General features: G+C 40.6%; 1 protein-coding gene across 4 annotated transcripts in view; it reads right to left on the bottom strand.

Moving 5' to 3' along the window:
• Positions 1-26,103, bottom strand: part of trps1 (trichorhinophalangeal syndrome I) — a 193,932-nt gene that overhangs the window by 67,242 nt on the left and 100,587 nt on the right. For all 4 annotated transcript variants that reach the window (XM_028431880.1, XM_028431887.1, XM_028431864.1 and 1 more), the window contains one exon: positions 11,254-11,701. In XM_028431880.1, the coding sequence (XP_028287681.1) occupies positions 11,254-11,266 (13 nt within the window). In that variant the 5' untranslated portion in view covers positions 11,267-11,701. The remainder of the gene's footprint in view (positions 1-11,253; positions 11,702-26,103) is intronic.

Below are 26,103 nucleotides of genomic sequence, written 5' to 3'. Positions count from 1 at the left end.
GCAGCTCTGAGTCAAACATTTTGATAAGAATCAGACGGCACATGCACATGTACAAACACACATGCACAAAAAACACACACAGCACGATCTGTGAATCTTTACTTTGAACCTCTTCAGACCGATAAGTAGATAAGAAGTGTTCGATTACCGTTCAATTATGGTATGTGAGTGTGTATGTGTGTGAAAGTGCGCAAGGAAAAGAACGCCAGCGTGAGACAGGAGCGGGGATAAGATTCTTTCCACCTATGTGTCATTTCCTCTCGCTCCCTCTCTCTGCGTGTGCATTACCCCCCTTTTTTTTATTCTCTATGGCCATAATTCCTGTTTAACAAGGCTTTCTATCACTCCCTTCCCCTCTCCAAAAACCTACCATTGCTTCATTGTGCTGCCATTCATGGCACATCTCCCTGCAGCAATAAATTCAACTATCCTCAACAAAAGAAAATGGATTAATGCTGTCAAAGAGAGTTGAACACAAATGTATCATCAATTACCGGGCCACATGATGACATGTCAGTAGATGCTCACATGTAGAGAAGCATCTGGTCTCCTTTTCAGGGCTAAAACTGCCCATTTTTTGGTTGGAGCATTTATTGAGGACTCACTGGACGACTTCAACTCATGTTACTTTCTTTTTAGAAATAAAAAAAAAAATGAGGAGGTAACTTACATTCAAACAGTAAAGTGCAAAAAGAACTGTGTGATTGTGCCACAGTGGTTATCATACTGCCAAACTCAACAACAACTGACAGGACAAAAAGTGCTCCTTACACTAGCAGTGATGGCAAAATGGCAGATGTTACAGACGAGGTGACAACATCAACGTGTGCAGCAAGGGTGTCACGGCAGAGCTAAAGAGAAAAAAGCCAGAGCCGGGGTTTAAGAGGACTTTGGTCCATGTGAAAGACGTCTAGGGAGGTCACAACTTTAAATTAATGATAGTAAAGTGAGGGTGACGACTTTATGCCTCATACCATAAACAAGTGACCCTACTTAAATTATTTCAATGCAGCAAAGCGATGAGAAAGTCTGTAAGAATATCACAAGTATTCAAATCTATGTTCCCTATTGGGTCATTCCATGTGAACTCGTACAGCCTCAGGCACATCAGCCGGATGACCCCCTCAGATATTTTTTCCAAAAAATTCACTGATGTACATCTGTCGATATCATGCAGAAATCCAGAGTTTTAGCCAGTGAATAATAAACAATAAAAGGAAATGCTCCAAGCAGATCAATGGTAGTTTGTCAGACTGCATCAAGGCAGCATGTAGCTACATTTCAGGAGAGGCTACATCAGGCCGCAGTGCAGTTTACATACGGATTCGCCATAGAAGCATAAATCTGGAAGTGTCTAGATAAAGTTTTGCTTAAACTTTATGATCGATTGTTTTCTCATCCTTTTTTAACTGCATTAAAAGACCCAGTACCTTTACTTTCCTTCCCTACAGATTGCAGAAGAGGGTGGAGTCATCCTCATCCCCGAGGTATTCCATGCTGGAAATTTGTCAAGAGTTAATCAAGATAGGGCAGCATTCAAGCACATAAGCCAAAGGGAGCAGGGAAGGGTGGCAGAGTGACTCAAGACTAAAACATCCTTCAACTAGAAGGCCAAGTTATCTCCCCTGTGACGATAAAAATTCAACCTGCTAAAGTGTCCTTGAGCAAGACACTGAATCCCTTGCAGTCCCAGGGGTGCTGTTCTGCAGCGGAGGCTGCAATCTTAGAGGGGGTGGATGAAAAGAGAAATTTCACTACTGGGGATCAGTGGAGTATCACAAAAAAAGCCTGTGAGCTAAAGTCACTGAAGTTCCACGCCTCACCTCACCACAAAACACTCTGGTGGCAAATTATCTGCCTCCCCCTCCTTCTGTCTATGTGGCACTCTTTTCTCACTGCCTTCCACTTTCTCTCTCCTCCTATCCTATTATGGACATAGCAACAGTCTTGCTGTCAAGACAACTAAAGATTTGATTCACCGTCTGTCCCTGTCTGAGAGTATGTGTGTGTGTGTGTGTGTGTGTGTGTGTGTGTGTGTGTGTGTGTGTGTCAGATAGCAGATAAGAGCCATATATAAACAGCACTTGAAAGCAGAAATGTAAATGTTTAGAAGTCACTGCAGAACACAGACCATATCAAGATACCAGTGAGAGCAAGAAAGAGAGAGAGGAAGGGAGATTAAAGCAGAGTTCACACCAGGAGAACGAGCAGACTGCAGTCGAGACTCAAGTCAGATTCCAGTCATCAATGGGGCTTAGTGGAATTTAGCATCTCAAAGCTATACATCCAAACTTTTTCCTCTCTTCTCCTCTGAATGTAAAGGAATACACCAGCTTTTGAAAAGTCTGATCAGGATGTATTCGACACCTGTGAAGCTCGGTCACCTCAGGGATGAATGTTTAAGAGATGAGACGACATTTAGTGAAAACTGAAGCTGCCAGGTTTATGCCAGAATGAGAAAAGTATTTAATCATGTCTGTCCGTACACGAGTTGCAATCACATTAACTTCCTCTTGATAATCCAGTAAAGGGTGTCCCATCTCAATGTGATCTCATATCCTTTTAAGTTAAATTAAGCACCTATATTTTCGACTACAGAGGGAAGGAAGATTAAACATCAGAGGGGCAAAGCTTTATGCTTAGAAGCAGTACTGCTGAAGACATACATCCATGGTGTAGCTTACCCCTAACATTTGCTTTTTTACTTCTATTTATTGGTGACAAACGTTTTTTTTGCAATAATCCATGCCGACACTACAAAAACACCTCACACCTGCAGCACTCCATTGCATCACAGTCCCACTTTGATCAATTTTAGAGGAAACACTACAAAGAGATGATAATCATGTTAGCATAAATAAACCAAAGAGAGCAGGAAGAGCCGTTGTAGTCTCCCCTAGTTTGAATTCCCACATACCAGAACTTCTCTGTGACTACATGTGAGAGAGCCAGTTTCTTTTTAACAACTTGTTCGACTTTTCGACAGTGATATATGTTTTATTTCTCTACATGTTTGACAAAGAGCCAGCAGTCATTATTTATTGAAACATGGCACCTTAGTCTAATTGGCTTTTTCTTGCAAATGCACTTTAAATTCAGATCCGACACTCAAAACTGAAACTATAACAAACTTCATGAATCAAACGTGACAGGTTTCTTGCATTTATGTCAATGCTTGCAGATTTTATTTTCGTAGGTGTGTGTATACCTTGCAAGAATGTGTTGTATAATCTCAACAAACAAAAAGAAAATGTACATACTGTACTGCGGCATGACGTGAGTGCGCGTGAAGTGTGTGCTTAGCTGCACAAGTGTGTGCTTTGCATGCAAGTGAGTGAGTGATTGTTAGCAGAAGCTCGTTAACCTCAGAAGTCATTACCACAGCCCCGAGGTTTACGCCAATTAGACAAAATAAACGGCAAGCCAAAAACAAAACAGACAAATGAAAAACAAGAGCAGAATAGAAAGTGATTACAGGAGGAAAAAATAAAGTGATTATTCTCATCAATCTGAGACAATAATAACATAAGATAGATTTAAATGACAAGATAGAGTCACAAAAAAGGATCATTAGGGTAAAACGCCACTTTGGTGTTGATCATTTTCGATGCAATAAAGACACAAGAAATATGATGAAAGAGAAACACAATAAGTAAAAAGAAAGAGCTGTGTGTGTGTGTGTGTGTGTGTGTGTGTGTGTGTCAGATGGAGAGAAAGTGGGTAGTATTTGACATCACTGCTGCTATGTCGTCTTTTTTCAAAACAGTTTTGTTTTTACAGCTTCACTCTGGCCAGACCAGACCGCTGTACACACTTTCATACACACACACACACACACACACACACACACACTCTCTCTCTCTCTCTCTCTCTCCCCCCCTCTCTAACACACACACACACACATACATATTCCTATACGCGCAGACCCCTAAAGGGGCCTTTTTTCCACATTGGGCCATATGGTGCAGACAGGCGCGCGGAAACAATTCTCTAAAAACAACACACACTCTACACTTAAAAACCTGCCATACACACACACGTACGTCTCTTACACACACTCACACACACACACAAACATCTGTTCACACAAACACACACCAGACAGTTAGACCTGCTGAATGAATTGCTGCCTTGTTCAGTAGTGCGCTAATGGCAAGGAACCTGCTATGGAGATTACAACACACACACACTCGCGCACACACACGCAGAGACTTAGCATTAAGCATTCTAGGGCACTTATCCATTAGAGAGGTTAGTTATTTTCCTTGGTCTAAAAGTAGGTATTCAACATAATATTCCAACAGAGGCAGCGGTGAAGCAGCAGCTGGGGCAGCTGTCTCCACAAAGCTGGATCTTCTCGTCACTCCTTAGTGCTACAGTCTAATACAATGCTGTATGTCACATCAAAACGTCCCATCTGTCAACACCTGGTCTCTTTGTTCACAATGTTCAGCAGAGTGAAATATATTATCTATGCTCAGGATTTAACAAGCATAAAAAGTTGAAGGAAAATTAATCTTAGTAGTGAGTGGCAATGATCTGTTTAATAGTATGACAGGAAAATTACTTTCATGTTACAGCAAACAGGAAGTCTTATGCCAATCAAAATCATTGACTGTGCTTCATTGAGATTTACTGTAATGATTTAAAAAAAAAAAAACTGCAGCTGACTGAAAAGTCGTGGCAGTCCTGAAGCAGAACCATGAGCCAAACCTACGCAGAACTTGCCTAAACAAAACACAAGACACCTCCTTATTAAGTCTGCTTTGAGATCATCATTACAACAATATTATGGTGATATATCCAGTCTTGTATCTCCCTTCCTGCCTCTTTCTCTCAGTTAATTTAGGTGCTGTCTTTCAGTTTACTGTAATAACACAAAAAAGTTTCCTCCTCCACTCTTTGAGTCATAGCTGTATTTTCTCAGACAGTAGTTAAATCCATTTTACTGCCAAACTCTCAATTTCCCTTTTTTTTCCATCCTCTTGTAGTCAAAGACACAGCGGGTCCTCCAATGTTCTCAACAATATGAAACTTTTCATGTTGCATTACAGAACACTGGCTCTGAGAGGATTCAGGAGTCAAATTTAACAGTGTTTGTTATTGCAGTCAAACATATCCAAAGGACTCAAAGCAGCTGGAGACGAAAAAGTCCGATTTTTTGGGTCAACTTACTCACCGTTGACTTGTTAGAACAAAAATAAGTGATTTCTCTGAGACATGATGTAGAGAAAGTGAGCGCTGAGTAAACTCACTGACAGGAAAACTTTACTTATACCACAAGAAAAGAAACATATGGAATTAGAAAGCAGCGTTTCTGGAAGGTTTCTGACACAACCACCCTCACACAGGAATGAAGTATAGGTGAATATGATAAATAGTTGTTTGGGTGAGGTAGGATAAAGACTCAAAGGGGCAAACAAACTTTAACTTGGTGAGAGTATTTTTTACACTTACACCCATTTCTGCCCCCCAGTGCTAAGAAACATCCAGCATTAGTGATCCTGACATGAACAAATAATGCATTGCTGGAAACAGCATACAGTGTGTTTACAGAAATACCTTGTCAACACCTCTTTTGTTGCTGTTGGCGACAGCTTTTCTTCTCCTTTTAATACAATTTTGTGCCCACATTGTTCCACACACCGTCTGTCCCTCGCCACTAGCACTGGCAGCACAGTCAAACAAACACAGCAGTCGACTGTGAAACTCCCTGCATCACAGTGACTGACTCGGTTGCATCTGGCTTTGGTGGGCACCTGGATGTGAAAAACTACCAGTTGGAACTATCTGTCTGCCCACAGCTACTCTGTTTTTATTGTTCTGGCAAGTTGTTCTTGCTGCTGCCAGGCACCCTGGCTGCCTTTAGCTTTGTTGTGCTGGCTGCTAGCTGCAGCACCACTGCTAGCCACTAGCCTGTCATCTCCCAGCAGCTCTGTCTTTATCGTGCTGGGGAGGAGTGCTGGTGATGCCGGCCTGGCAGCCGCACTATCAGCAGCAGCCGGACCTTCTGCCTTTCTTCGTTGCATTTCCTCAGCAGTCTGACAACAGTTATAAAATGTGAGGCAATCCATAAAATCCAGTGTGTGTACTGAAGAGTGAGTTGGCTGATCTCATCCAAACCTCTGCTCTGATCTTAGGATATATGTGACTGCAGAAAATTATGATACATCTGCAAGCACTTCCAGCAAAGGCATGACACTTCTATGACTAATAAATGTTATGTAGAAAAAAAAAAACTTTCAGCAAAGTAGAATTTCAGCAAAATAAAACAACACACTGTGCCTTTTTGACAATACAAGCAGCCACATTCAAGCTGACTTAGCAATAATTTCTGTACCTCAGGCGAGGCTGTGACTGCAGAGTGATTTTTCCTTCCAGACATACCAGAAGCAGCACACAGCTGTATAGCTCACCAGCACATGGATTAAATAAATACAGTCTGCACAGAGCTTGTTAACACTTGTTCACTTGGCTACAACACAAGTTTTAGGCAAACTGAGAAGAAAAAAAAAGACACACACACCCACAGTTGAGCACACCCAGGGGAAAATCAAACACACAAACAGGTATGTGACATACAAGCAAACGACCTTAAAAGAGTTAGTAGGCGGATCATTATAGAATGAAGCGGTGACATATGCAAGTCTAATGGCTTGGAAAGCACACACAAACATGCCCACAGACAAATATTTAAATTTAGACAGTGGGAAAAGCTTTTGATAAGTCATTTGTGTGTTAGTAATTAAAGAGAACTCCATCTGGAAATGCACATTCGCTACACTCAAGCAAGTCTGTTTGTGTGTTTGAGTGCTAATGTGGTACCACCCAAACTAGTTTTTCTCTCAGCAGTGCTTAGCTGCCTTAGAAAGTCTTCTATGCATACATTCAAGCTGAATTAAAAACAATTGCCCAATTTGAATTAATCTAAAAGTACAGACGTCAATCTTTTCTTTTAAGAAATGTCTCAGTCGACATGTGTTCCCCGTGCCCTAAATTCTTGCGTGTTGGCTGTGGTTACTTGTTTTAAGTGGTTCAGTTATGGCTGTTGGGTAGCAGTCTTGGAGAGTGATACTGTGCTATAATAACACTGGATAACACTGGTTGGGGTCTGGTCTCCCTCTAGCTATGTGGTCAGTTACTAACCCTAATCTGATTAATGGATTTCTGCCCAAACTCTGCTACAAACATGGCAGCAGGCAGAGAGGAAGATAAATTGGTAGAAGCTTTAAAAACTAGGTTGGGTCCATTGGCCCTGCTTTGCCCAGTTACTGGTATTAATCTGATTAATGGGAGTTTTCTTTTAGAAAAGCGGATACAAATGGTGCAAAATGAGCACACTGAGCAGCCAACAATCTACAGACAAAGCGCACTAAACAGATGGATAACTGGGAGAACAATTCCAGAGATGTTAGTGACAAGTCAGTAGAACATTTGGAAAACCCTGCGGAACCTGTTGTAGGTTGAAAACTCCCCCGATAGGTCATTTAATACACACATGGAGGAGATCACTTACATTTTAAAGTGTGGACGTAACCTTTGATGATTTGTCGGTCCAAATTCAAACCTGTACATGCCAGATAGATGGATAGATTTTGGGACTGCAAATGTGGGCTGTGAGAAGATACAGAGGGTAGCACTGTGGATCGCTCTGGGGCACAGTGCCTTGGCCCTGTGTTTAGAATAGGCATGCGTATACATGGGCCAAGGTACCATCATTCATCATTTGACATGACTCTCCCAACTAGACATGCTGAAGTAAAGCTGTTGTGGGTGTATCAGATTTTACTACCTGGATCAGCCAGTCATGTGACACACCCTTGTGATAAGCAATAACTTAACCCACCACAGAACTGAAATTTGGTTATGAAGAAAAGCCTCTGTAGTGATACTCAAATTTAAATTTGAAACAATGCAATTAATTAACAACTAAATCTCTATCGTTTCCATTAACCGTTAATACAAGGACACAGACACACACTTAACTTTAAACAAAGCACAGAGGATGAGCACACACATCTGTCACTTTGATATGTGATTGATTCTGTGTCCTTTAAACTAGCCAATCATTAACAAACTAACAAATTAAGTCATTAATTGCTATGACAGCTCGTGACACCTCCTTTATTAATCTTTGTCTGCATAAGTAATAAGCCTTAATTGGAATTAATCAGAATTAATTGTTGTTTGAGATTCCAGGGACAAAGAGAAAAGATGTGCTGCATGCACACACTCATGTGAGCGTGTGTGTGTAGGAGGGTTAGAGGTTTGATGGCCTCTGTATGAATGATGAATGGGAAAGACTTGCTGTCCAAACACACACAGACAGACACGTGCGTGTTGGTGGGCATGTGTGAAAACAGCAGTCAACCCTGTTGTGAAGCTGCAAAAAAGATGAGCTCACCCACACAATGAGCTACCTTGTGACCTATTTAATACAAATAGGTCAGAAGGTATTTCTCATCGAGACAGGTACGCATTTTATAGTAAATCAGATGACACACAGAGACACACAGCGAGAGGATGACACATAGAGAGAACGACCCACAGACAGATGAGGGGAAGAACAACATGCAACACATGTTGCACATGCAACACAGCCTCACAGGAGTGAAACTCATTTGTAGGCTCCCGCACCACAGAAACAAACATCTAAATGTCTTAGTAACGTGCGTGTTTGTGCATTTGTGTGTTTGTGCGCAGCACAAGAGTTAAACTGTCTGGCGGGATTAACTGAATTGTCTCTACTCAACATTCTTCAGCTTTCTAAAAGTCTGAAGAAACTGCCAAATCTGACTTGTACAAGCACATCAAAGACTTTTGTGATACCACAACACACACACACAAGTGCATTCATGAACATGCGTGTGTATACACAGTTGGGGGCATGCATACATGCACATGCATAGACACAGCTAGACACACACACACACACAGAGAGACCACAGCTAAAAGCATCAAGCCGCTCAAAGCAATCCACCCTGCTGAATAACATCACCAAGCGAAGCCACCATACCACATAATGAAAAACATACAAAAACACACACACAAACATGGACACACATATGCTACGCTAAAGCTTTCATACCCATTTACTCTGACTTCTACTAATCATATATCTAAGCAGACGTTCATAGAAATATAATGATCTCAAAGTGATCATGCACATACACACACAAACTCAATTAACCTCCCTGCATGTGCGCTTAAAAAAAGTCATTAAATCAAATAACACAAACAGTACATCTTTTCAGAGATAATTTGTAGTTTTAAATTTTCAGTAAATCTGTCAATGACACGTTTGCTGCCTTAGAAATATAATTTAAACATATAAATACAAAAATGTTTTCTAGAAGACGTTTCGCTGCTCATCCAAGCAGCTTCATCAGTTCTAACTGTTTGGTGGGGAAACATGGTTTATATGTGGTTACAGACCTATGTGGGTGGGTCTGGGTAAAACTTAAAAAACTTACAAACAATAGCACTAAATGTTTCTCTTTAAAGACACATAATTCAGAAACCCCACTGTGGGCCAGTTTTCACAGTTTTTCAACTGCGGAAAAAAAAAACTGTTCCCATCGAAAACAGTTGAGACAGCAAAAAAAACATGACTGTGTGTGTCTGCGTGTGTGTGTGTAAGACAGAGAAAGGAAACGGACAGAAAGTGCCTCAGAGTGTGTTGTGACAGGTATGGGAGGATACACCACAGTTGTTGGTATGTGTGCGCACTCAGCAGAAGTGATGACTCATGAAAAAAAAAAAGGCACCAAAAAAATTGGATTAAAATAAATCAATCAATAAATGTGTACATGTATTTGTGTGTGCACCTTAAATTCAGCTATAGACCTGATCTAGCAAAAAAACAGTCTGGTTAAAGGTCTTTACTATAATTTATGCAAATACACACACAAACACCAAAAGCATTTCGTACCTTCAAAATATATCTTAATTTCAACAGACAGACATATTATCTTAAGGGAAACATCAAATTCTGGCACCTCTATAATTATAAAGTAAGCTATACCACAAACCACTGCAGCTTACACAACCTCAACTGTACAAATTTGCATTTCCTGTAGTACAATAACCTTTGTGTGTGTGTGTGTGTGGTGTATGTGTGAAAGTGAGAGAGTATGCATGAATACACAGCAAAAAAAGGAAAAATTGTCCCAATTTAAACCCTTTAGACAACAATGTGAGCAGCTATTTACTTTAAATAAAGCGTATAATAAGTTTGATTTAACAAGGAAACAGGCCACACTAATAGCAGGCTCTCCATCAACAGTAGGTGGATCTGTCACTATACTGTAGTGAAGTTTCTCTGAGTATTTAAAAAGAGATAGAACAGACTAAAGGAATCAGAAATACTCGGTTAACAGGACATGAGTGATACATAATCTTATCCAGCTTATAACACATTTGACCACACTGCTACCTCTAAACTCTACTGAGTGAAAAGCTAATGAGCTCTGCTAATGAGGTTTACCAAGCTGGAGAGCAGCAGCGTGGGCCTGATGGAGGAGCAGGTACTGTTTGACTATGAGTCAGTCACAGACTGAATAATGTCAAACACATTCTTCTCTTTCTGAATGTGAACAATATTCATTTAAACTACTCAACTCTACCACGACATATGGGTAGCATTTTGAGGCAGCACACACACACGCAGTCACTTCCTCAAAGGACGATGACTAAAAGCAGGTCCTAATGAGACATTGCTTCTCTGCAAAAAGAAAAAAATTAAATAAAAATGATCTGGAGTCATTTGGTAAACGGTCCCCGTGCCCGCTTCAGCTGGAGGCAATAAGGTTAATGAAATAAAACTGGTCGAGTTTTGAGGAGCAGGCGTCCATCAAAACCTTTTCTGTCTTTCATCTCAACAAATGATGCGAGCAGCTTTGTTTTTAAACTTTAAACAAAAACACGATTCAACTAAAAAAAAGTACACAACTACTCGAATACAAAGCAGACACACAGAATTCCCTTAGATTGTACTTGTACTTAAAACTGATCAAACTAAGATGGTTAAAAAGTTAAATTGTTGCACATTATTAAAATGTTGTTTTAATGAGAAAAATCAATCAAAAAAGAAATTAATAAACAAAACTTCTAAAAAATATCCACTTTGTACTAATATATTAATTCAATGTTTTCAGCAGCTGTAATATAGTTTCTGTTAAATTATGGAACCTAAAATATTAACACTTATATCTAAGGATAATTGATGAAAATTAATTAAAACATTTTTCCTACCTCTGCTGATCATCAGGTTATAAAAACATCATGGCTGACTCTTGGCTTTGGCATCAGCTCTGTCCAAGCGGCTCGATTCAACCCTGTGCCGAACCGGGCGTCCAGCAGCGCGGTTCGGCTACTGGCCTTCTGTACTCCACAACGGAAAGCAGAAAGCAAGCGTCAGACCCAAACTAGTAGTATCCCTCCATTTGTCTCTCAGAGGTCCCCGCAAATCCTCACAGGTCCGTCAAGAGCAAAAAGTTTGCAGCTCCCGTGGCTTTTCTTCCTCAACTCCACGAGGCATGAGCCACCGCTGGTCCAGGGCTCCTCTTCTGACTAACAGCTGGGCATTACAGCTTTAAGTTTGATCAAGTGTGTTGTAGGTCCATGTATGTTTTTCAGCAGGCTGCTTTTTTTTGTCCGGTCCTCAGTCACGGCTGTCAGAGTCCACTATCACCTTAACAACCTGGAAGATGACAGAAAGACAAATAACATTAGAAATGAGCACATTCTGCAACATTTACTGGAACCTATTCGAGCCAGACTTCTGACATCCAAACTAACAGACTGATCAAGGGTGCAGAATAAGCAAAAACTTCTGGTTCCCCCCGCTGAGACCATCAGTCAGTCAACTCTCTAATTGTCTAATTGTACTAATTTGGTTTCATCACAGGATTTGACAGCTGACAGGCTGTTTTAAGGCAGATATCAATGTGTGTCCCACTGACAGGAGAATACATCAATCAGCTTTAACCTTGCATTTCATCAATTTATTTTCTTCCCCTAAAAGTCAGACCCATCTGTGATGACATATCAAAAGTATCATTATGCAGCTTCTGATAACTGTGTTACAGGGATGGGGAAAAAAAAACACAAACACAACATTCACTGTTAAAATTCCTGCCAATAACTTGGCGACAAAGAAGCCACTAATTACAAATTGAAGAATTAATTTCAATTAGTGAACAGTTAGAGCCTGCGGTAACGTTTAACGTCTCACATTCTCCACAAGCATTTACTCGCTCAATTTCAATATTGATCGAATAATGAATTGGAACAATGCAGGTCCTGATGAGTAATTTCCAGGAATTAATGATCGTATATCAAATTTCCTGTGGCTGTGACCGGCGGTTATATTTTTATTCTGTAATTCTAGTGTTAAAAGTCTGCTTCTCCAGTTCTCTGTTCCCCCTTTTTGTTGCCCCAACCACAAAAATCACCCCACCCTCTCCGTCAGTACCACCCCCCACCCCCACTCCCTCTCTGCCACCTCCTCTTCATCTTTCCATCCATCCTGCCTCTCTCTCTCTCACCACAAATCTAAATCTGAGTCTGTATTTATACTAAGCCTGCTTCCTTGGGTCAGTGTAGTGTGTGCATGGGTGGTGGATAAGAAGACTTCAAACATTCTCACATGGACAATTCAGAGCTTCTTGCTTTAAGTTTAAACACGAGAAAATAAGCAGGGACGCAGGGAGAGGCCAGAAACGGATGCAGGGGAAACGTGTTTTAGTATCCCAGGATACCTGGTTCTGTGGTTTACCTGGCCCACTGTGATCCTGACCACATCCACATGCAGTCCTAACACTGCCTGGACTATAGATAGAAAATTAACACACCAGAACAGCAGTGTGCTATTATCTGAAAATGGATATCTGCTGTTTTAAAAGAGAAACAAAGAAGAGAGGACCGACTGCTGGCCTGAAAAGTAAAGCACATTCTGAGTCATTACTGAAATTATGAGTCATATTAAAAGACTCGCCCATCTAAAAAACTGTTTTTAACGCAAAAAAGTGGATTTCAAGGAATGTGTTCCCAGGAAAAAACAATAACACACTTTAACATAACACACTATAAGGACTAAATGCAAACATTTGCATAACAACGCAAAGATCAAGCTGTAAATTTCCTGCAAGCTCTTCCAGCTACAATTGATTGACAGCATAATAGTATTAGCGATTGGTGCTGAGAGAGAAGTTAGAGCGTTCTCTCAAAAGTGAAAGACTTACTCATTAAGTGTACTCACAACAGGATGAGAAAAGGAGAGAAACGTTTGTCTGTGTCGTAAAAGAGTGAGTGTAACTCTAAATATTTCCCCTGTGGAGCTCTGACTCAGGCCAGCTCCTGCTTACTCATTTACTTGATCACTGTCTTTCACCGCCTCCCTCTTTTCTCCTTCCGTAATAACTCTTTGTCCATCGTGACTTATCTCTCTTCACTCATTCCCAACTTTTTCACTCATTTCCACAGCTTATGTCCATCAACTTTCCATTTTACTTTCCTCTCTCTCTCTCTGGCTTTCCCATCAATCCATCACTGAGCTCCCCATCAAATTCATATGCTTCTCCTGTCTGTTTTTCCAACTGTCACTGTGGCTGAGATTCCCCCACCACCACCACCACCACCACCGCCGCCACAACCACCGCTCCCCTCCTGTGCTGCGACCCCCCTCCACGAATGTGTGTGGTCCAGTCCGACTATAGACCGTTACATTGTCCCAGACAGGTTGGACTGCGCCACTAGCCAGCAGACAAGGGGGGGGTGGGTAGGAGGGGACGGACGAAGTTGAAGTGAGTGGGTGGAGGAGGGTTGGAGAGGTGGAGAGTGGGGGGGTTCCTAGAGAATGTTTGTTTTTCTGTTTCCAATTTGGTCCAGCCTGAGGAACTCCACACTCCGCTCTGTCTCAAACACACCATTCATGACGGCCTGACGTACATGATTACACACAAATAACCAGTCACTAACTCTCTGCTCTCTCTCTCATACACACACAGGCATGATGTACGCATGCATCCTTACACATGTTAAGCGGTATACTGTACATGCACGCTGACAACTGCACACAACTCAAAATCATTTTCAATCATTCCACCCATGAAACACAAGCCCTTTAATTTATCTGTTGTTCTCATCTTTTATTGTTTTCTGATTTGTTATTGCTAATGCCGTTTCAAATGACATGGTGGTCAAACTAATTACGTTTGTTTCTTCCTCGTCTTTCAGTGATTTTTTCCCCCCTCCTTCCGTCCCCAAGAAAATGATTGTCTTTGAAAGGCCTTTTTTGATGTGTCTTGCTGCGTTTTCAGATGTTATGTAGACAGAGTTAAGCTCCATGTTCCACCAATTAGAGCACAGAGAGCACATTGTTTCATAGTCAGCTCGACTCGACTGTTCCATCTGAAATGAATTATTTTATTCAGTTTTGTTGTTTGGATTTCCAAATACACAATGCCAATCTTCCCATGTACTTATTAAACTTTATCTTAAATCAATACAAACAAATAGACAAAACATGATGATGTGATGGTGCCACATCAACTCCGATGACATTTTGGACAGAAAGTGAAATTACATTTATTCAAATACTACATAAAAAAAATTAAAATCACTTGTTATGGTTGTTGGTTGTATTTTATTAAAGTTATTTGTACTTTTTTATTATTACTTCCACAATTTTGGTTTGCCTACCACAGCAGATCTCCATCTGAAAACAACATAGTTTCACTATTCACATCGCCACATCTGAAGGCTATTGATGTGTCCTCATGTTTCAGACACACAAAACATGTACACACTTTGACAAAACTGTTCTAAAAGTTCTTTTCTTAGAATAATAAACAGAAGCATGCTGAAGCTGCACCCCAACTTTACATCTGCTCTGAAACACAGATCGCTGTCGCGGCTTTCTGTCATTTAATAGATTGCTGGAAAAAAGAACAATATAGTTACCGTACTATCTTTTTTTTTTTTTTTTAGAAAATACATATATGATGGCTCCCAAAGGAGGAAATGTCAGAACAACTGACCCCGCTATGAGCAGTTGAAGAGCAGCCGACACTAACTGCTGACATCCATGTCAAAACTGCGCACTGATGGCCGTCTAACACAGAGAATATGTTACTGTTCCTAATGGATTTCTTTTATATTCGCAGTTTTAATGAAAGCAGAGCCGAAGAAGTCGCTTTTTGACAGGAAATGGAACATTTTGGGGCCCATCCAGTCATCTCATACCACTCTAGACCAAATAAAGACAACAGTGAGTCAGATTCTCACAGTTGTATGTCCACGCTAACTTGGTTTACTGATGTGTGCTGTCAAAGTTGCTCCACCTCTAAAATGTAGATGGGTGCTACAGTATGTGTGCAGAGCAGCAGATTCCTTTATCAAGTTCTTGTACTAAAGGAGACAAGAACACATTGTGCCTCTTCTGTCATGTGAACAACATCATTAAGCAACCTTGATCAACCTGATCTTTCAGCTGCTGAGGGAGTGGTCTGTCCATTCATTACTGTAAGCAACACCCAGAGCTTTCAAGTTTATGCTCTGACACAGATGCACGTGCAAGTTACTGACACACTTCCCCGGCGATGAATGGGTTCCTCTTTGGGCCTAAGTAAACACTCATAGAAATGATATCAGCCTTCGTCTTCCTGTGGGGTGTGAATACAAGCCTAATATTAGAAATTAAAGGATCTGTAGGGTGAGGCACTGAAGTTTATTCTCATGAGCCTAGGATGAAATTAAAATTTAATTCAAATAAAAACAGTATGAGAAACGTCATGGGACATGCAAAACCTGTTAAGGAAGGGTTAATTTGCTAATTTATGGAAATTATTTAAAACAGCACTTCATCCAAAAACTAGTTACCTATAGTCTAATAATGCAGATATTATACTAATTCTAGAATACACTAGACTGCTGACTAACGGTAGCTTCTCAGAAAACCCAAAACAAAGACAATAGCTGTTGGTTGGTCTGGTACACTGCCTCCGTGGCGGGTCGAGGAGACAGACTTACCAACCACAGTCAAGAGAGTTTCCACATTTGCCCCGTGGATGGTGTTAATGTCCCGCCTTGATGTACGATAGTAGCAGGAAACCAGGAGCTGCATAAATCAACATAGGGCTGTTGATTCTGACCTTGCTCTCCACAGCTAAGACTCTCATACATCAAAAATAATGGAGAACAAACTCTGCTTCAGTGGTAGTTGTAGGCGTAATGGAAGGAACTAGTAGCTGCATAAATCAACATGTTGATTGTTGACTCTTGCCGAGCTGTCTTTTCCCCCAAAATACGGAAAACAAACTACAGCTCTGCCAGAAGCACACACACACACACACACACACACATTACACACATACATCACCAGCTTGCCTGAGTCTGCCAGACATATCTGATGATTTTAAAACACACACACACACACACACACACGTGCACCCACCCCTGTGTGTGTGTGTGTTATGGTTTGGTTTGTCTCTGTCTGGGTAAGCTCAAACATTACGTCAGTCACACACGCACATCCACGGACTGAAACTGACTGATACACTAGACCACGCACGCACTGCAACACAACTCTCTCTTATGTACACACACACGCACACACACACAATTTCCACTCCTGGAGAATCGGACGTTTCCTGCAAGCGGCTGGCCCAACGGGGAAAAATGTCTGGACAAACTTAAGAAGCGTGCACACACACACGGCGGAACATTTTCAACCCACAATGTTGACATTATATTCCTTTCCAGAGCCCTTCTATCTGCACGCTGGCCAAGTGAAGCAGCGTTGAACACTATCGGGAAGCAAGACTGGGAGGCTTCAGGTCCTCAGTGATGTCAATGCAGGGCAGGGCTCCGTTCAAAAACTGGACTTTTATCAAAATTCAAAGCCAAATATGATCATTCTATCACAGTGAGTCAGACTTTTCAGGGCAATAAAAACATACTTTTAGTATTTCTCAGTCAAATATACTTAAAGTGCCTGAGAGCTATAAAAGTTTCCTTTGACATCCTTATCAAAAACAATTTAGTGACTGTATTAATGAAAGAGCAGCTTTCATTTTCCATGGCTGAGAAACTGGCTGATTGCCCTTGAGCCATATCATACCTAACAACACTTTACAATTCAGAGTCCACAAACCACAGTCAAAAAAAACACCTGCAAGAAATGTTCCAATGCCTTTTAGTTTTGTCCTGTACAGCAGGGCCGAGCTCAACTGTTGTTTGTTGTGGGGTCAGTTATAGGGATTCTCCCGTCTTCTTCCAACTCTCAGTGTCAGGTCCTTACAGTTCTCATAACTATGTCTTTGAATTTGGATAACAGCTCAATCACGACGGTCATTTTCTTGATGATTTCTAACGAGGTTAACCAACACTGTGGTGCCTATAATCTTTTGTGTTCCACTTTTTTAACCACTGCTCTTAACTCATCTGCTACGACCTGTCACTGCTTACTCTCTGCACAGGGTTTCTTCACTCCGCCTCTCTAAAACTCAACACTTGCCACAGTTTGCCTCTTTATTTATATACAAGTCTGAAGAGAATTTTTACACCCTCACAACTCTTTGTGAGGCACTTCGCTCCATAACCTTTTATGTAAGTGAGCAAAATTTACTGGAATTGTTTCACCCATTAAGACATGACGTCACTTTTAAAGCTGATTAATGCACCTTGCAAGAGAAATCTGGAGTGGTATGCTGCTTCGAACTCATCTCATCAAAAACCTGATTATATGAAGTGCACCACTGAATACAAGACGGCGCGTCTTTCTAATTTTTTTTAGTGGATCTCATTGAACATATGGGAAGAACAGGCCTTCTGAGGAGTGGTTATACAACATCTGCCTGGGCACAAACCTCACACCTTTAAATAGGATAAGAATTTAATCAGAGACAGAAAGAGACTCTCACAACTTGATGAAATCAGCCTCCAAAGGAAAAGGGAGAGGACAATCTGTGTGAGCGATGCTCTAAAAAGCCTAAAAGCTATGTTTCAGAACAAGCGCCATGCCCCCCACTGTGCTATTCCACCCACTGCAACTCACACAAATGCACAGGCACACTCACACACACAGGCCTGAAGTAAATTTAACTGTCAGCCGTAAAGTTTTCAACCACAGCAAGTGATCTTTTGACCCCTTTCTCGCCCCTCTCTTCCTCCTCCTCCTCCTCCTCTCTATGTAAACGAGTTCCTCATCTGTCCTTCTGTTGCCCATCCTTCCATTTCCTTTCTTACTCTCTTACTGATATCCTTCGATGTTTTTCTTTTTATTCACCAAGCACTCATTCTAACCATCTATCATCCCATTTGTCTTATTCCACACCCTTTTCCACCTGCTTTGCTCATTGCTTCCTTTACAAACTGAGAAACAACCTCTTCCTCTTCCCTCTCTCTCTGTTTGTTCTTCCTTGACCCCCACCCCCAACGTCTCTCTCTCTCACACACACACACACACACATTGGACTGTGGGCCTCTGACACCCACCTCTTCTTCTCCCTCCACAAAAGTCTCAAAGACCCCCAGATGTGTGCCCCCCTTCATTTCCATTTCAAAAAAAAGGAACCAACTCCCTTCCTCCATCATCCAGCTATCCATACATCCACTTCTTCACACACACACACACACAGTACAGATACTGCAAAAACACACAGTTACACACTTATTCGTTTTCATGAGAGAATAAAAAAAACTTTTTTTTGCTACGACAAACATTGCTTATCAGATTATTTTAAAAAGGGAGAGCCGGCCCTACACACACAGACAATATCAAGACTTCCCCTTTTAGAGATATTTCAAAAATAAACATGCTGACCATGAAAAATTGTATTTATCCATAAGAAGAAACTTGCTGATGGTAAGAAATTTCATGAATCTCTGTGGTCCACAAGTGCTGGTGTGAAGGTGATGCCTAACAAAAGCCAACATCATGGCTGTTTGAGAACTTTCTGTGCACCTTCACGCTTACTCTGATGTGACTGCAAATAAATATACTCAATACTAGGTCAAATTGCCTATAAGACTCCTTATTATTATGTTGTTTTTAACAAGTCTGGAAAGTTCCTGTTTGCTTGTCTTATTTCTACAAAATGTTTGGTGAAAAGGTACGTTTAAGCATGCTACCCTCTGTGCTTGGAATCAGCTGCAAAATGAAAGGACTTGGAGGCATGCACATCTGGCTGTCGATGTTTGAACTGATTCATATGGCTTTGTTTACTTGTTTTAATGATTATTTTACCCACTCTTTGTTATGTTGATTGTCATATATATTTGACAATTGCTGCCCATTTCGGCCTAGAAATGTATAATCTCATTTAGTTTTTAAATAAATGTTATGACAATAAACATATGATCAATCAATTACTTTGACATGAATCAGTCAGATCTCTGATAAATCCAGCAAAAGCCAAAAAGCAGAAAATATTTACATTTTAAAAGCTGTCTGAAATAAGATGTTACTATCCTCACCGATGTATGGGTGTCAAAGGATTATATTACTAATTTCAGATGATATCATCCAGGCTTACATACAATATTTGTTCAAATTAGTACCTACATGATTCTAATGACTGCAGCTCCCAGCTGGTAATACACTGTACATGCAGTTCTCTTGATAAATGTACAATAAAAATCATCTGACCCAACAGGTCAAGAAAAAAACACACATAATTTAATAAGGTTCTTGTACCAGAACAAGATTCTACACCTTAAAATGTGCCGATTAAGCACACTTTACTGCTGTTAAGAGAGGATGAGTCCCAGCTATTTCAAAGTTTATGTGGTTTGAAGTGAAGCCCTGAGGGCATCAGCTCAAACTGTCTGCAGGGCTTTACCCTCTAAAGCCCAGAGCTGCTACTGCAGGATTATTTTACAGTGTCAGGAAAAACCAAGCCCGGCCCCATCCTGCAGAGAACAGGTGAGACAGTTAGCTATGCCTAACTGCATTTTTTTTTTACTGGGTCTTTCAGATTTGGGCAGAAATGTCAAGCTAGACCAGAGGGAGGCTGAAAAAGTGTCATCTCTCCCCGTGTGCTTTCTTCCTCTCTGCTATACAGCAGCCAGCCAGGGCTACATGGATAAAATAACACAGAGAACGGCCATTTAGGACTTATAGTTCTGCATTTTCTTTCCTTTATTTATTAAACAGTTCAAACAGCCACAGAAATACGCTTAATAAAATGAAATCAGTAGAAGCAAGTGTGGCTGCTCACTTAAATGAAAAAAACAAAGTGCATGTTAGTCGCTTAAATCATAGTTTTAATTTGACGGGACGCCATAAAAAGTCTGCTCCGTATAACAAACACAGAGAGGAAAGCTCATACAGACGGACACATGCATGCACGCACAGACCGAGGACAAAGACTACTTTGAAAAGTTACTCAGCCACCAGATGTTTTAGCCTGATCCCAGACTACAATACTAATGGGGCTCTATACATGTGTGTGTGTGCAAAAGAGAGAAGGAGAGAGAGAGAGAGAGAGAGCCCAGTGGTTTCAAAAGTAGCAAAAACGAGTCCCCTACCCCAGCAGGTATGTAATAATAACATGAAACAAATTGCTTCAGATTTCACACTGTATCCAATGCAGATATACACACACACAAAACACTGTGTTACAAGTGGAAAAAAAGCAACTTTCAAAGCTGATCGATTTCCATATGGACCATATGGGCCAGTATTAGAAGTAACACCACATGCACCAACTTTAAGAGGAGGAGAAAGTGCCACATCAAACCTTGGAAGAAAACACTATAGTGACTGAGAAAATTCACAACAGCAAACAAATGTCAGTGCGTGTTTACACTTGAAATCGCTTGAAAAGTTAAATGCAATCTTTGTGCAAGTAAATGAACTATTTAGACAGTGATTACAGTATGACCGAGCACACGCCACCACATTCGGTCTTACATTACAGTCAAAACAGACATTCAAGCGACAAAGAAACGAAAAAGGTGAAGCAGAGAGAAGGCTAAGAAAGTTTGTGTGTAGGATTGTGCAGGATCTTGATTTGACACAGCAGACAGTTGAACTTCAGTACAGAAATAAACAATCAGTGAGTCAAGTTCAGTCATAAGCAAGTAACAAAAAGACAGATTTGACCTCAACAGGATGAGATAAGCCCCAGTACACTGTTACAACAACCGATAGCCATCTATTAACAAGGCTGAACTTTCTGAAGACGGATGTTGACTAATAATGTCTGTTGAGAATGAAAAGATGTCCACAGATAAACGGTGCGAACAAATGCCATATTAACGTGTGCAGAGACTTCAAATAATCTGTGCACAGACAACAACCACATCAGACACACCAGCAGGACTGATGATGCTAAACCGAAAGCTCATTTAAAAAAAAAAGTTAATGTTAGATATAATCTAGTGGAAAAAAATGTTTTGATCTGTTTTGATTTCCCTCTGCAAAACAACAGGTGGATTTTCCTACATGTGGGAAAATCCTTTCACTCAGAATCAATCGAGTATGTCGTCACTTTTAGAGCAACGCAACTCTTACCCAAGTAGCAAGAAAACACTTTGAGCTGAGAGAAAAGTCTCGGTGAATTAAGCATACAGTACTCGAGGAAAAACCGCTCGGTGCTCTCTCTCCATCTGCGTGTTGCACAGCCTTCAACACAAAGAAGCTCACAACATAAATCACGTTCAAACGCATGCCACTTATGCCACCACCACTGTCACATTTTCCGTCGTTAATTTTCACCGTCTGCCTGCTGAGTTGCTGTGTGAAAACGAAAAGAAATTACAGATGGAGCCGTGCTTATGGGAACACTTGAGAAAAAACACACAGTATAGAAAAGTACTCACAACACCACACACTCAATTCCATTATTTAAATGTCGCTGTTTATACCATCTTAGGGTATAAAGGAGATGTACAAGTCCATGTGGGGCTAAACCGGTATATGAATTTAAATTTATAATTAAAAAAAAAATGTATATTAAGTGCCTCGCATTGACATATAGAACACTGAAATTCATGTTCTAGTTGTCAGTGCAGTGAGAACAGTGGAGTAAAGAGCTCTCACAGAGCTCACATCTGGACCTCCTTTTCCATTAAGTATCAGTGGCAGGACTTCAAAATAGAGGTTGATCATGAATTCAAAGCTACCCTACTGTTATGCTGGATTATATATTTTGATAAATCTAAAACATAATATTTGATTAAAAGTGAATGACTTACTGTGTAAAAAGTTATTTAAATTGGACTTCACCTTTAAATAAAAACGTGCGCTTTTTCATGTGAAGCCATTAAAAAGGAAGATGTCCACAGGCAGGTATTCTGAGGTTTATCATGTCATCATGACAAAACCTTGAAGGACTGTGAACACTGTAAATTATTCATGCTTTAAAGCTTTTTTTTTGCTGACATTTAAAACACATGGAAGTCTTGTTTTATTCCTGTAAATCTGATCAGACGTCCTGGCCGTCCGTCTACTCCGTTTCAGGACAGCTGTTTAACAGAAAGCTACATTTCTCTTCTAATGACATACAGTCCTCAACAATTCAGCTCTTTCTTCTTTTCCTTTGTAAGAACACCTGTAGGAGAAAGGTGAATGCACCAACACATGTGGAAAAATGGTCAATTTTCAGCTCTATAATGAAAGTTTGGAACCAAATTGTCCCAATAGCTGGACCGTACTTAAAAAAAAAAAAGAAGACAAAAATGGAATAGCGTCACTGCATACAACAGCAGATTCAATCAGCTCCGTGCAAACATTTATTCTTTTTTTTTTAGGTCTAAATTGGATTTCTTGAAACTTCATTGCAGACAGGGTTTGAACAAATCCTCTCCTGAATCAAAACTCACATAAACGACGATTGATAACTTAACGTCCGGGTGTGTACAGGAAGCATCAAGCGTGGTTCACACACTCCTGAGTCAAAGCAGTCAGATCTTTGCAACTCATAACACATCAGCAGGTTTCATGATCTGGTTGGCATAAGACAAATAACGAGCCAAAGCTGGCAGACAGTATCTACTGTATGTTTTAGAAGCTCATGGCAGCAGGCAGGTGTTGTGGCGTTACAAACTTTCGGTGACAGGAGAAATGGTACACGTCACAAATCCGCTCAAACCACCACTTTATCGGCTTGCACTGTATCGTGACAGAAGGATTTCTACTCTCACGGATCAAAGGGAGGAAAAATTGTCCCATATTTAGGATTTGTATGTCCCAAAAAAAACCTAAAAAACAGAGGGAAAAAAGAATCATTTCACCCTAAACCAAGACCATGTGCTCGTTATCTGGAGCAGGCCATCTAAAAGACAGACTTAAAAGTTTTAAAATAGACCAAAGACATTAGAGACAAACTCAAGCCTAAACAAGACTGCACTAACCACAGACAGAGTGGGGATGACATTTTGGGCATTTAGCAGACACTCTTTTCCAGACTGCCTTCCAGTAAATGCAACAAGAGAATAAGCTGAAATCCCTGTATCACCAGCGTTACAAGCAGCTAATATAAAGTAATGAAAGGCCCAAAACAATATGTCCAGACAGTAAAATAAGTTTAAAAACAATTGTGTCCTTGGGATATGAGCAAAACAGGAGACTTGGTACAAAGAAAAAAAAAGCGCTAGCTTCAGAACTGTGAGCCAAGAGAGCCAGAAGCCTTGCAAAAAGGTTTTTTCTTTAAATAAACTATCCGTGACAAATGGATGTTTTCCTTTATCTGAACTGCAGGCAGGGTTGAGATGAATAACGGCTGATTGCTCTAATAGATGCTATCTTTTCATGCTTATTGGAAACAGAGCGTTAGGACAGTTTGCCTTCATAAATAAATGGGATTAGAAATCTGAAATAATTTGGGAGTTGTGCGTCTGTTGAACAGAAACTTTAGTACCACAGCAGCTTAATGGTTGCGGTAAAATATTTGAAGCAACACTTCCAATACATCCATACAACTACGCGTCACAATCTGGAATGTGTATCAATGCTATTTGGGTTATTTATCGATAAGATTATTGATTTGACCATGTGTTCCGTACACTTTGTACAACTTTTTTTAAGTTCCTGACGCACTGAGTCAGCAAAATGGATCAACATCTAGCAGCGAAATCACAACTGTTTTCCCCCAAAAGCTGCTTGCTCTGAGTCTCCTTTTACGCTCCGTCTGAATCTGGCCCTTTTTCCCCCCACCTCTTGTAACGCTTTGAAACGACCAGACACAAATGCATGGCAGCCCACAAAATCACAACAGTTGTTCCTCATGTCTTACAGAACATCAAACCGTCAATAAAACACAGGAGATACATTCCAGCTAGTTGAACAGGACATTTCTGACTTCCCTCACTACATGTGTTCTCTCTCTCTCTCTCTCTCAAAACTTTCTCTCTCTTCCGAGTTCCACCACAGAGACTTCACATATTGCGGCCATATGAGTAAGCCATGGCTGTCTCCACGGCACAATCACACTCACACATGCACACACGAGGAGGAAAAAGTGCTGTGCTGTCTCCCACTCCGGCTCACACACACACACACACACACACTCGGGAATGAATTTTACAAGCAAGAGGTTCCCTTTAGGAAGTTGTCAACTGTTTTGACATTTAATAGCAGCTACGAACAAGGCTGTAAGATACAATAATATCCAGTGTCTGCTGAAAGCGGAACAGAAATGTAAAAAGTTATGGTGCCAGACTCATACAGTGCTGGATCAAGTGTTTTTAATAATTTTACAGAAACCATAGAGCTCACTGCACACATGACATCTATAACTTGATCAATATACAGTAGAACTACACCTGTTTCCACGGTAACAGCAACTTGGAAATAATCACGACTAAATTCAAGGTGTTTGTTAGAACGCGACGCCCACTGCTATCTTGTTTTTGCCTCCAAGGAGATGTGACAACGCTACTATAACTAAAATGTTATTATGATAAAACACTCAGAGCAAAGAGGAAAACTCCTTTAAGGAATTTTCGAAAACTTTTTTGAAGTGTAAATATGTCATCACTACACATGCAGAGGATCAGAAAGCAGATGTGAAAACACTAAAACTGAAAACGGTCACATAAATTTACAGAAAGCAAGAAAGACATTTGGGTTAAATTTGACAACCGCTGCTTGGAAAATAAGAAAGGTTTTGCATTCATAAAGTCTAAACAAACACCTAAGACGTTTAATAAATCATCTCCACTTTTCCTGAAGTAATCCCAACAGTTTTATGAGTTGGATAACTTTTCCGCTAGAAATTTAGTCGAGGAACTTTATAGATTCAAACTTTACTATATGTTCTTGCCTTTACCCTTTAGATTCAGACACTTTATTTTTGAAAGGACTTCAGGGCAGTTTTGCAACTATATACACAAGGTTAGCCAATGAATAAATTAATGGCTTAATAAAATTAAAGCTCAGACAACCTTGAGGTTGCACAGGCCTGCACTGCTTTTTTTTTTTTTTAAATAAAAGAAAAGAGAAAAACCCTACTGAGGTTATCTAGCTGAATAAAAGTCGGTCCACACATAAGCAGCTCTTCTTGGGGGCCAGAGCTGAAGCACTGTGGGTGAAGGACTGTGTAAAAAGCTTCCTTGCAGTGTGTGCCTCATTGTACTGGCTTCACATACTCTGCTCTCCCCACAGAGTTGTCATGCCTACCCAGCTCCCTTATCTCAAAGGAACATCACAGTTTCTTACAACAGAGGAGGAGGTGGGGTGGTGGTGGTGGAGGGGGGGGGGGGTACTTTTTCAAAGTTGAGTGGAAATGCAACTCAGGCTTCCCGGCATCACTCATCAGGCTCACAACAACAAACACATAAATAAAACACAATACACCAGCCCAACACTTGTTTTCTTTAAAGTTGATAAGAGAGGATGTTTTTACGACAATTCACATCCACCATGCGCTGACGACCTAACAATGAAAAGAGGTGCAAAACAAACCACTGCGCCACGCATCGGCTCCAACCCTGAACTAAAACACAACTTTATCTGCTTCTATAAAAAAAAAAAAGCAAAACAAAAGCTAATAAACATCTCGTGTGTTCTCATCTTCTACCACAAACTTCAGCCTGTCTCTCTGTACCGACGTGCGTCACTCGGAGGAACCACAAGAAATCTGAACTTGAGTATCA

The sequence above is a fragment of the Parambassis ranga genome, chromosome 2 (assembly GCF_900634625.1).
Source record: "Parambassis ranga chromosome 2, fParRan2.1, whole genome shotgun sequence".
Lineage (NCBI taxonomy): Eukaryota > Metazoa > Chordata > Actinopteri > Ambassidae > Parambassis > Parambassis ranga.
This window is presented reverse-complemented; position numbering and strand designations above follow the sequence as displayed.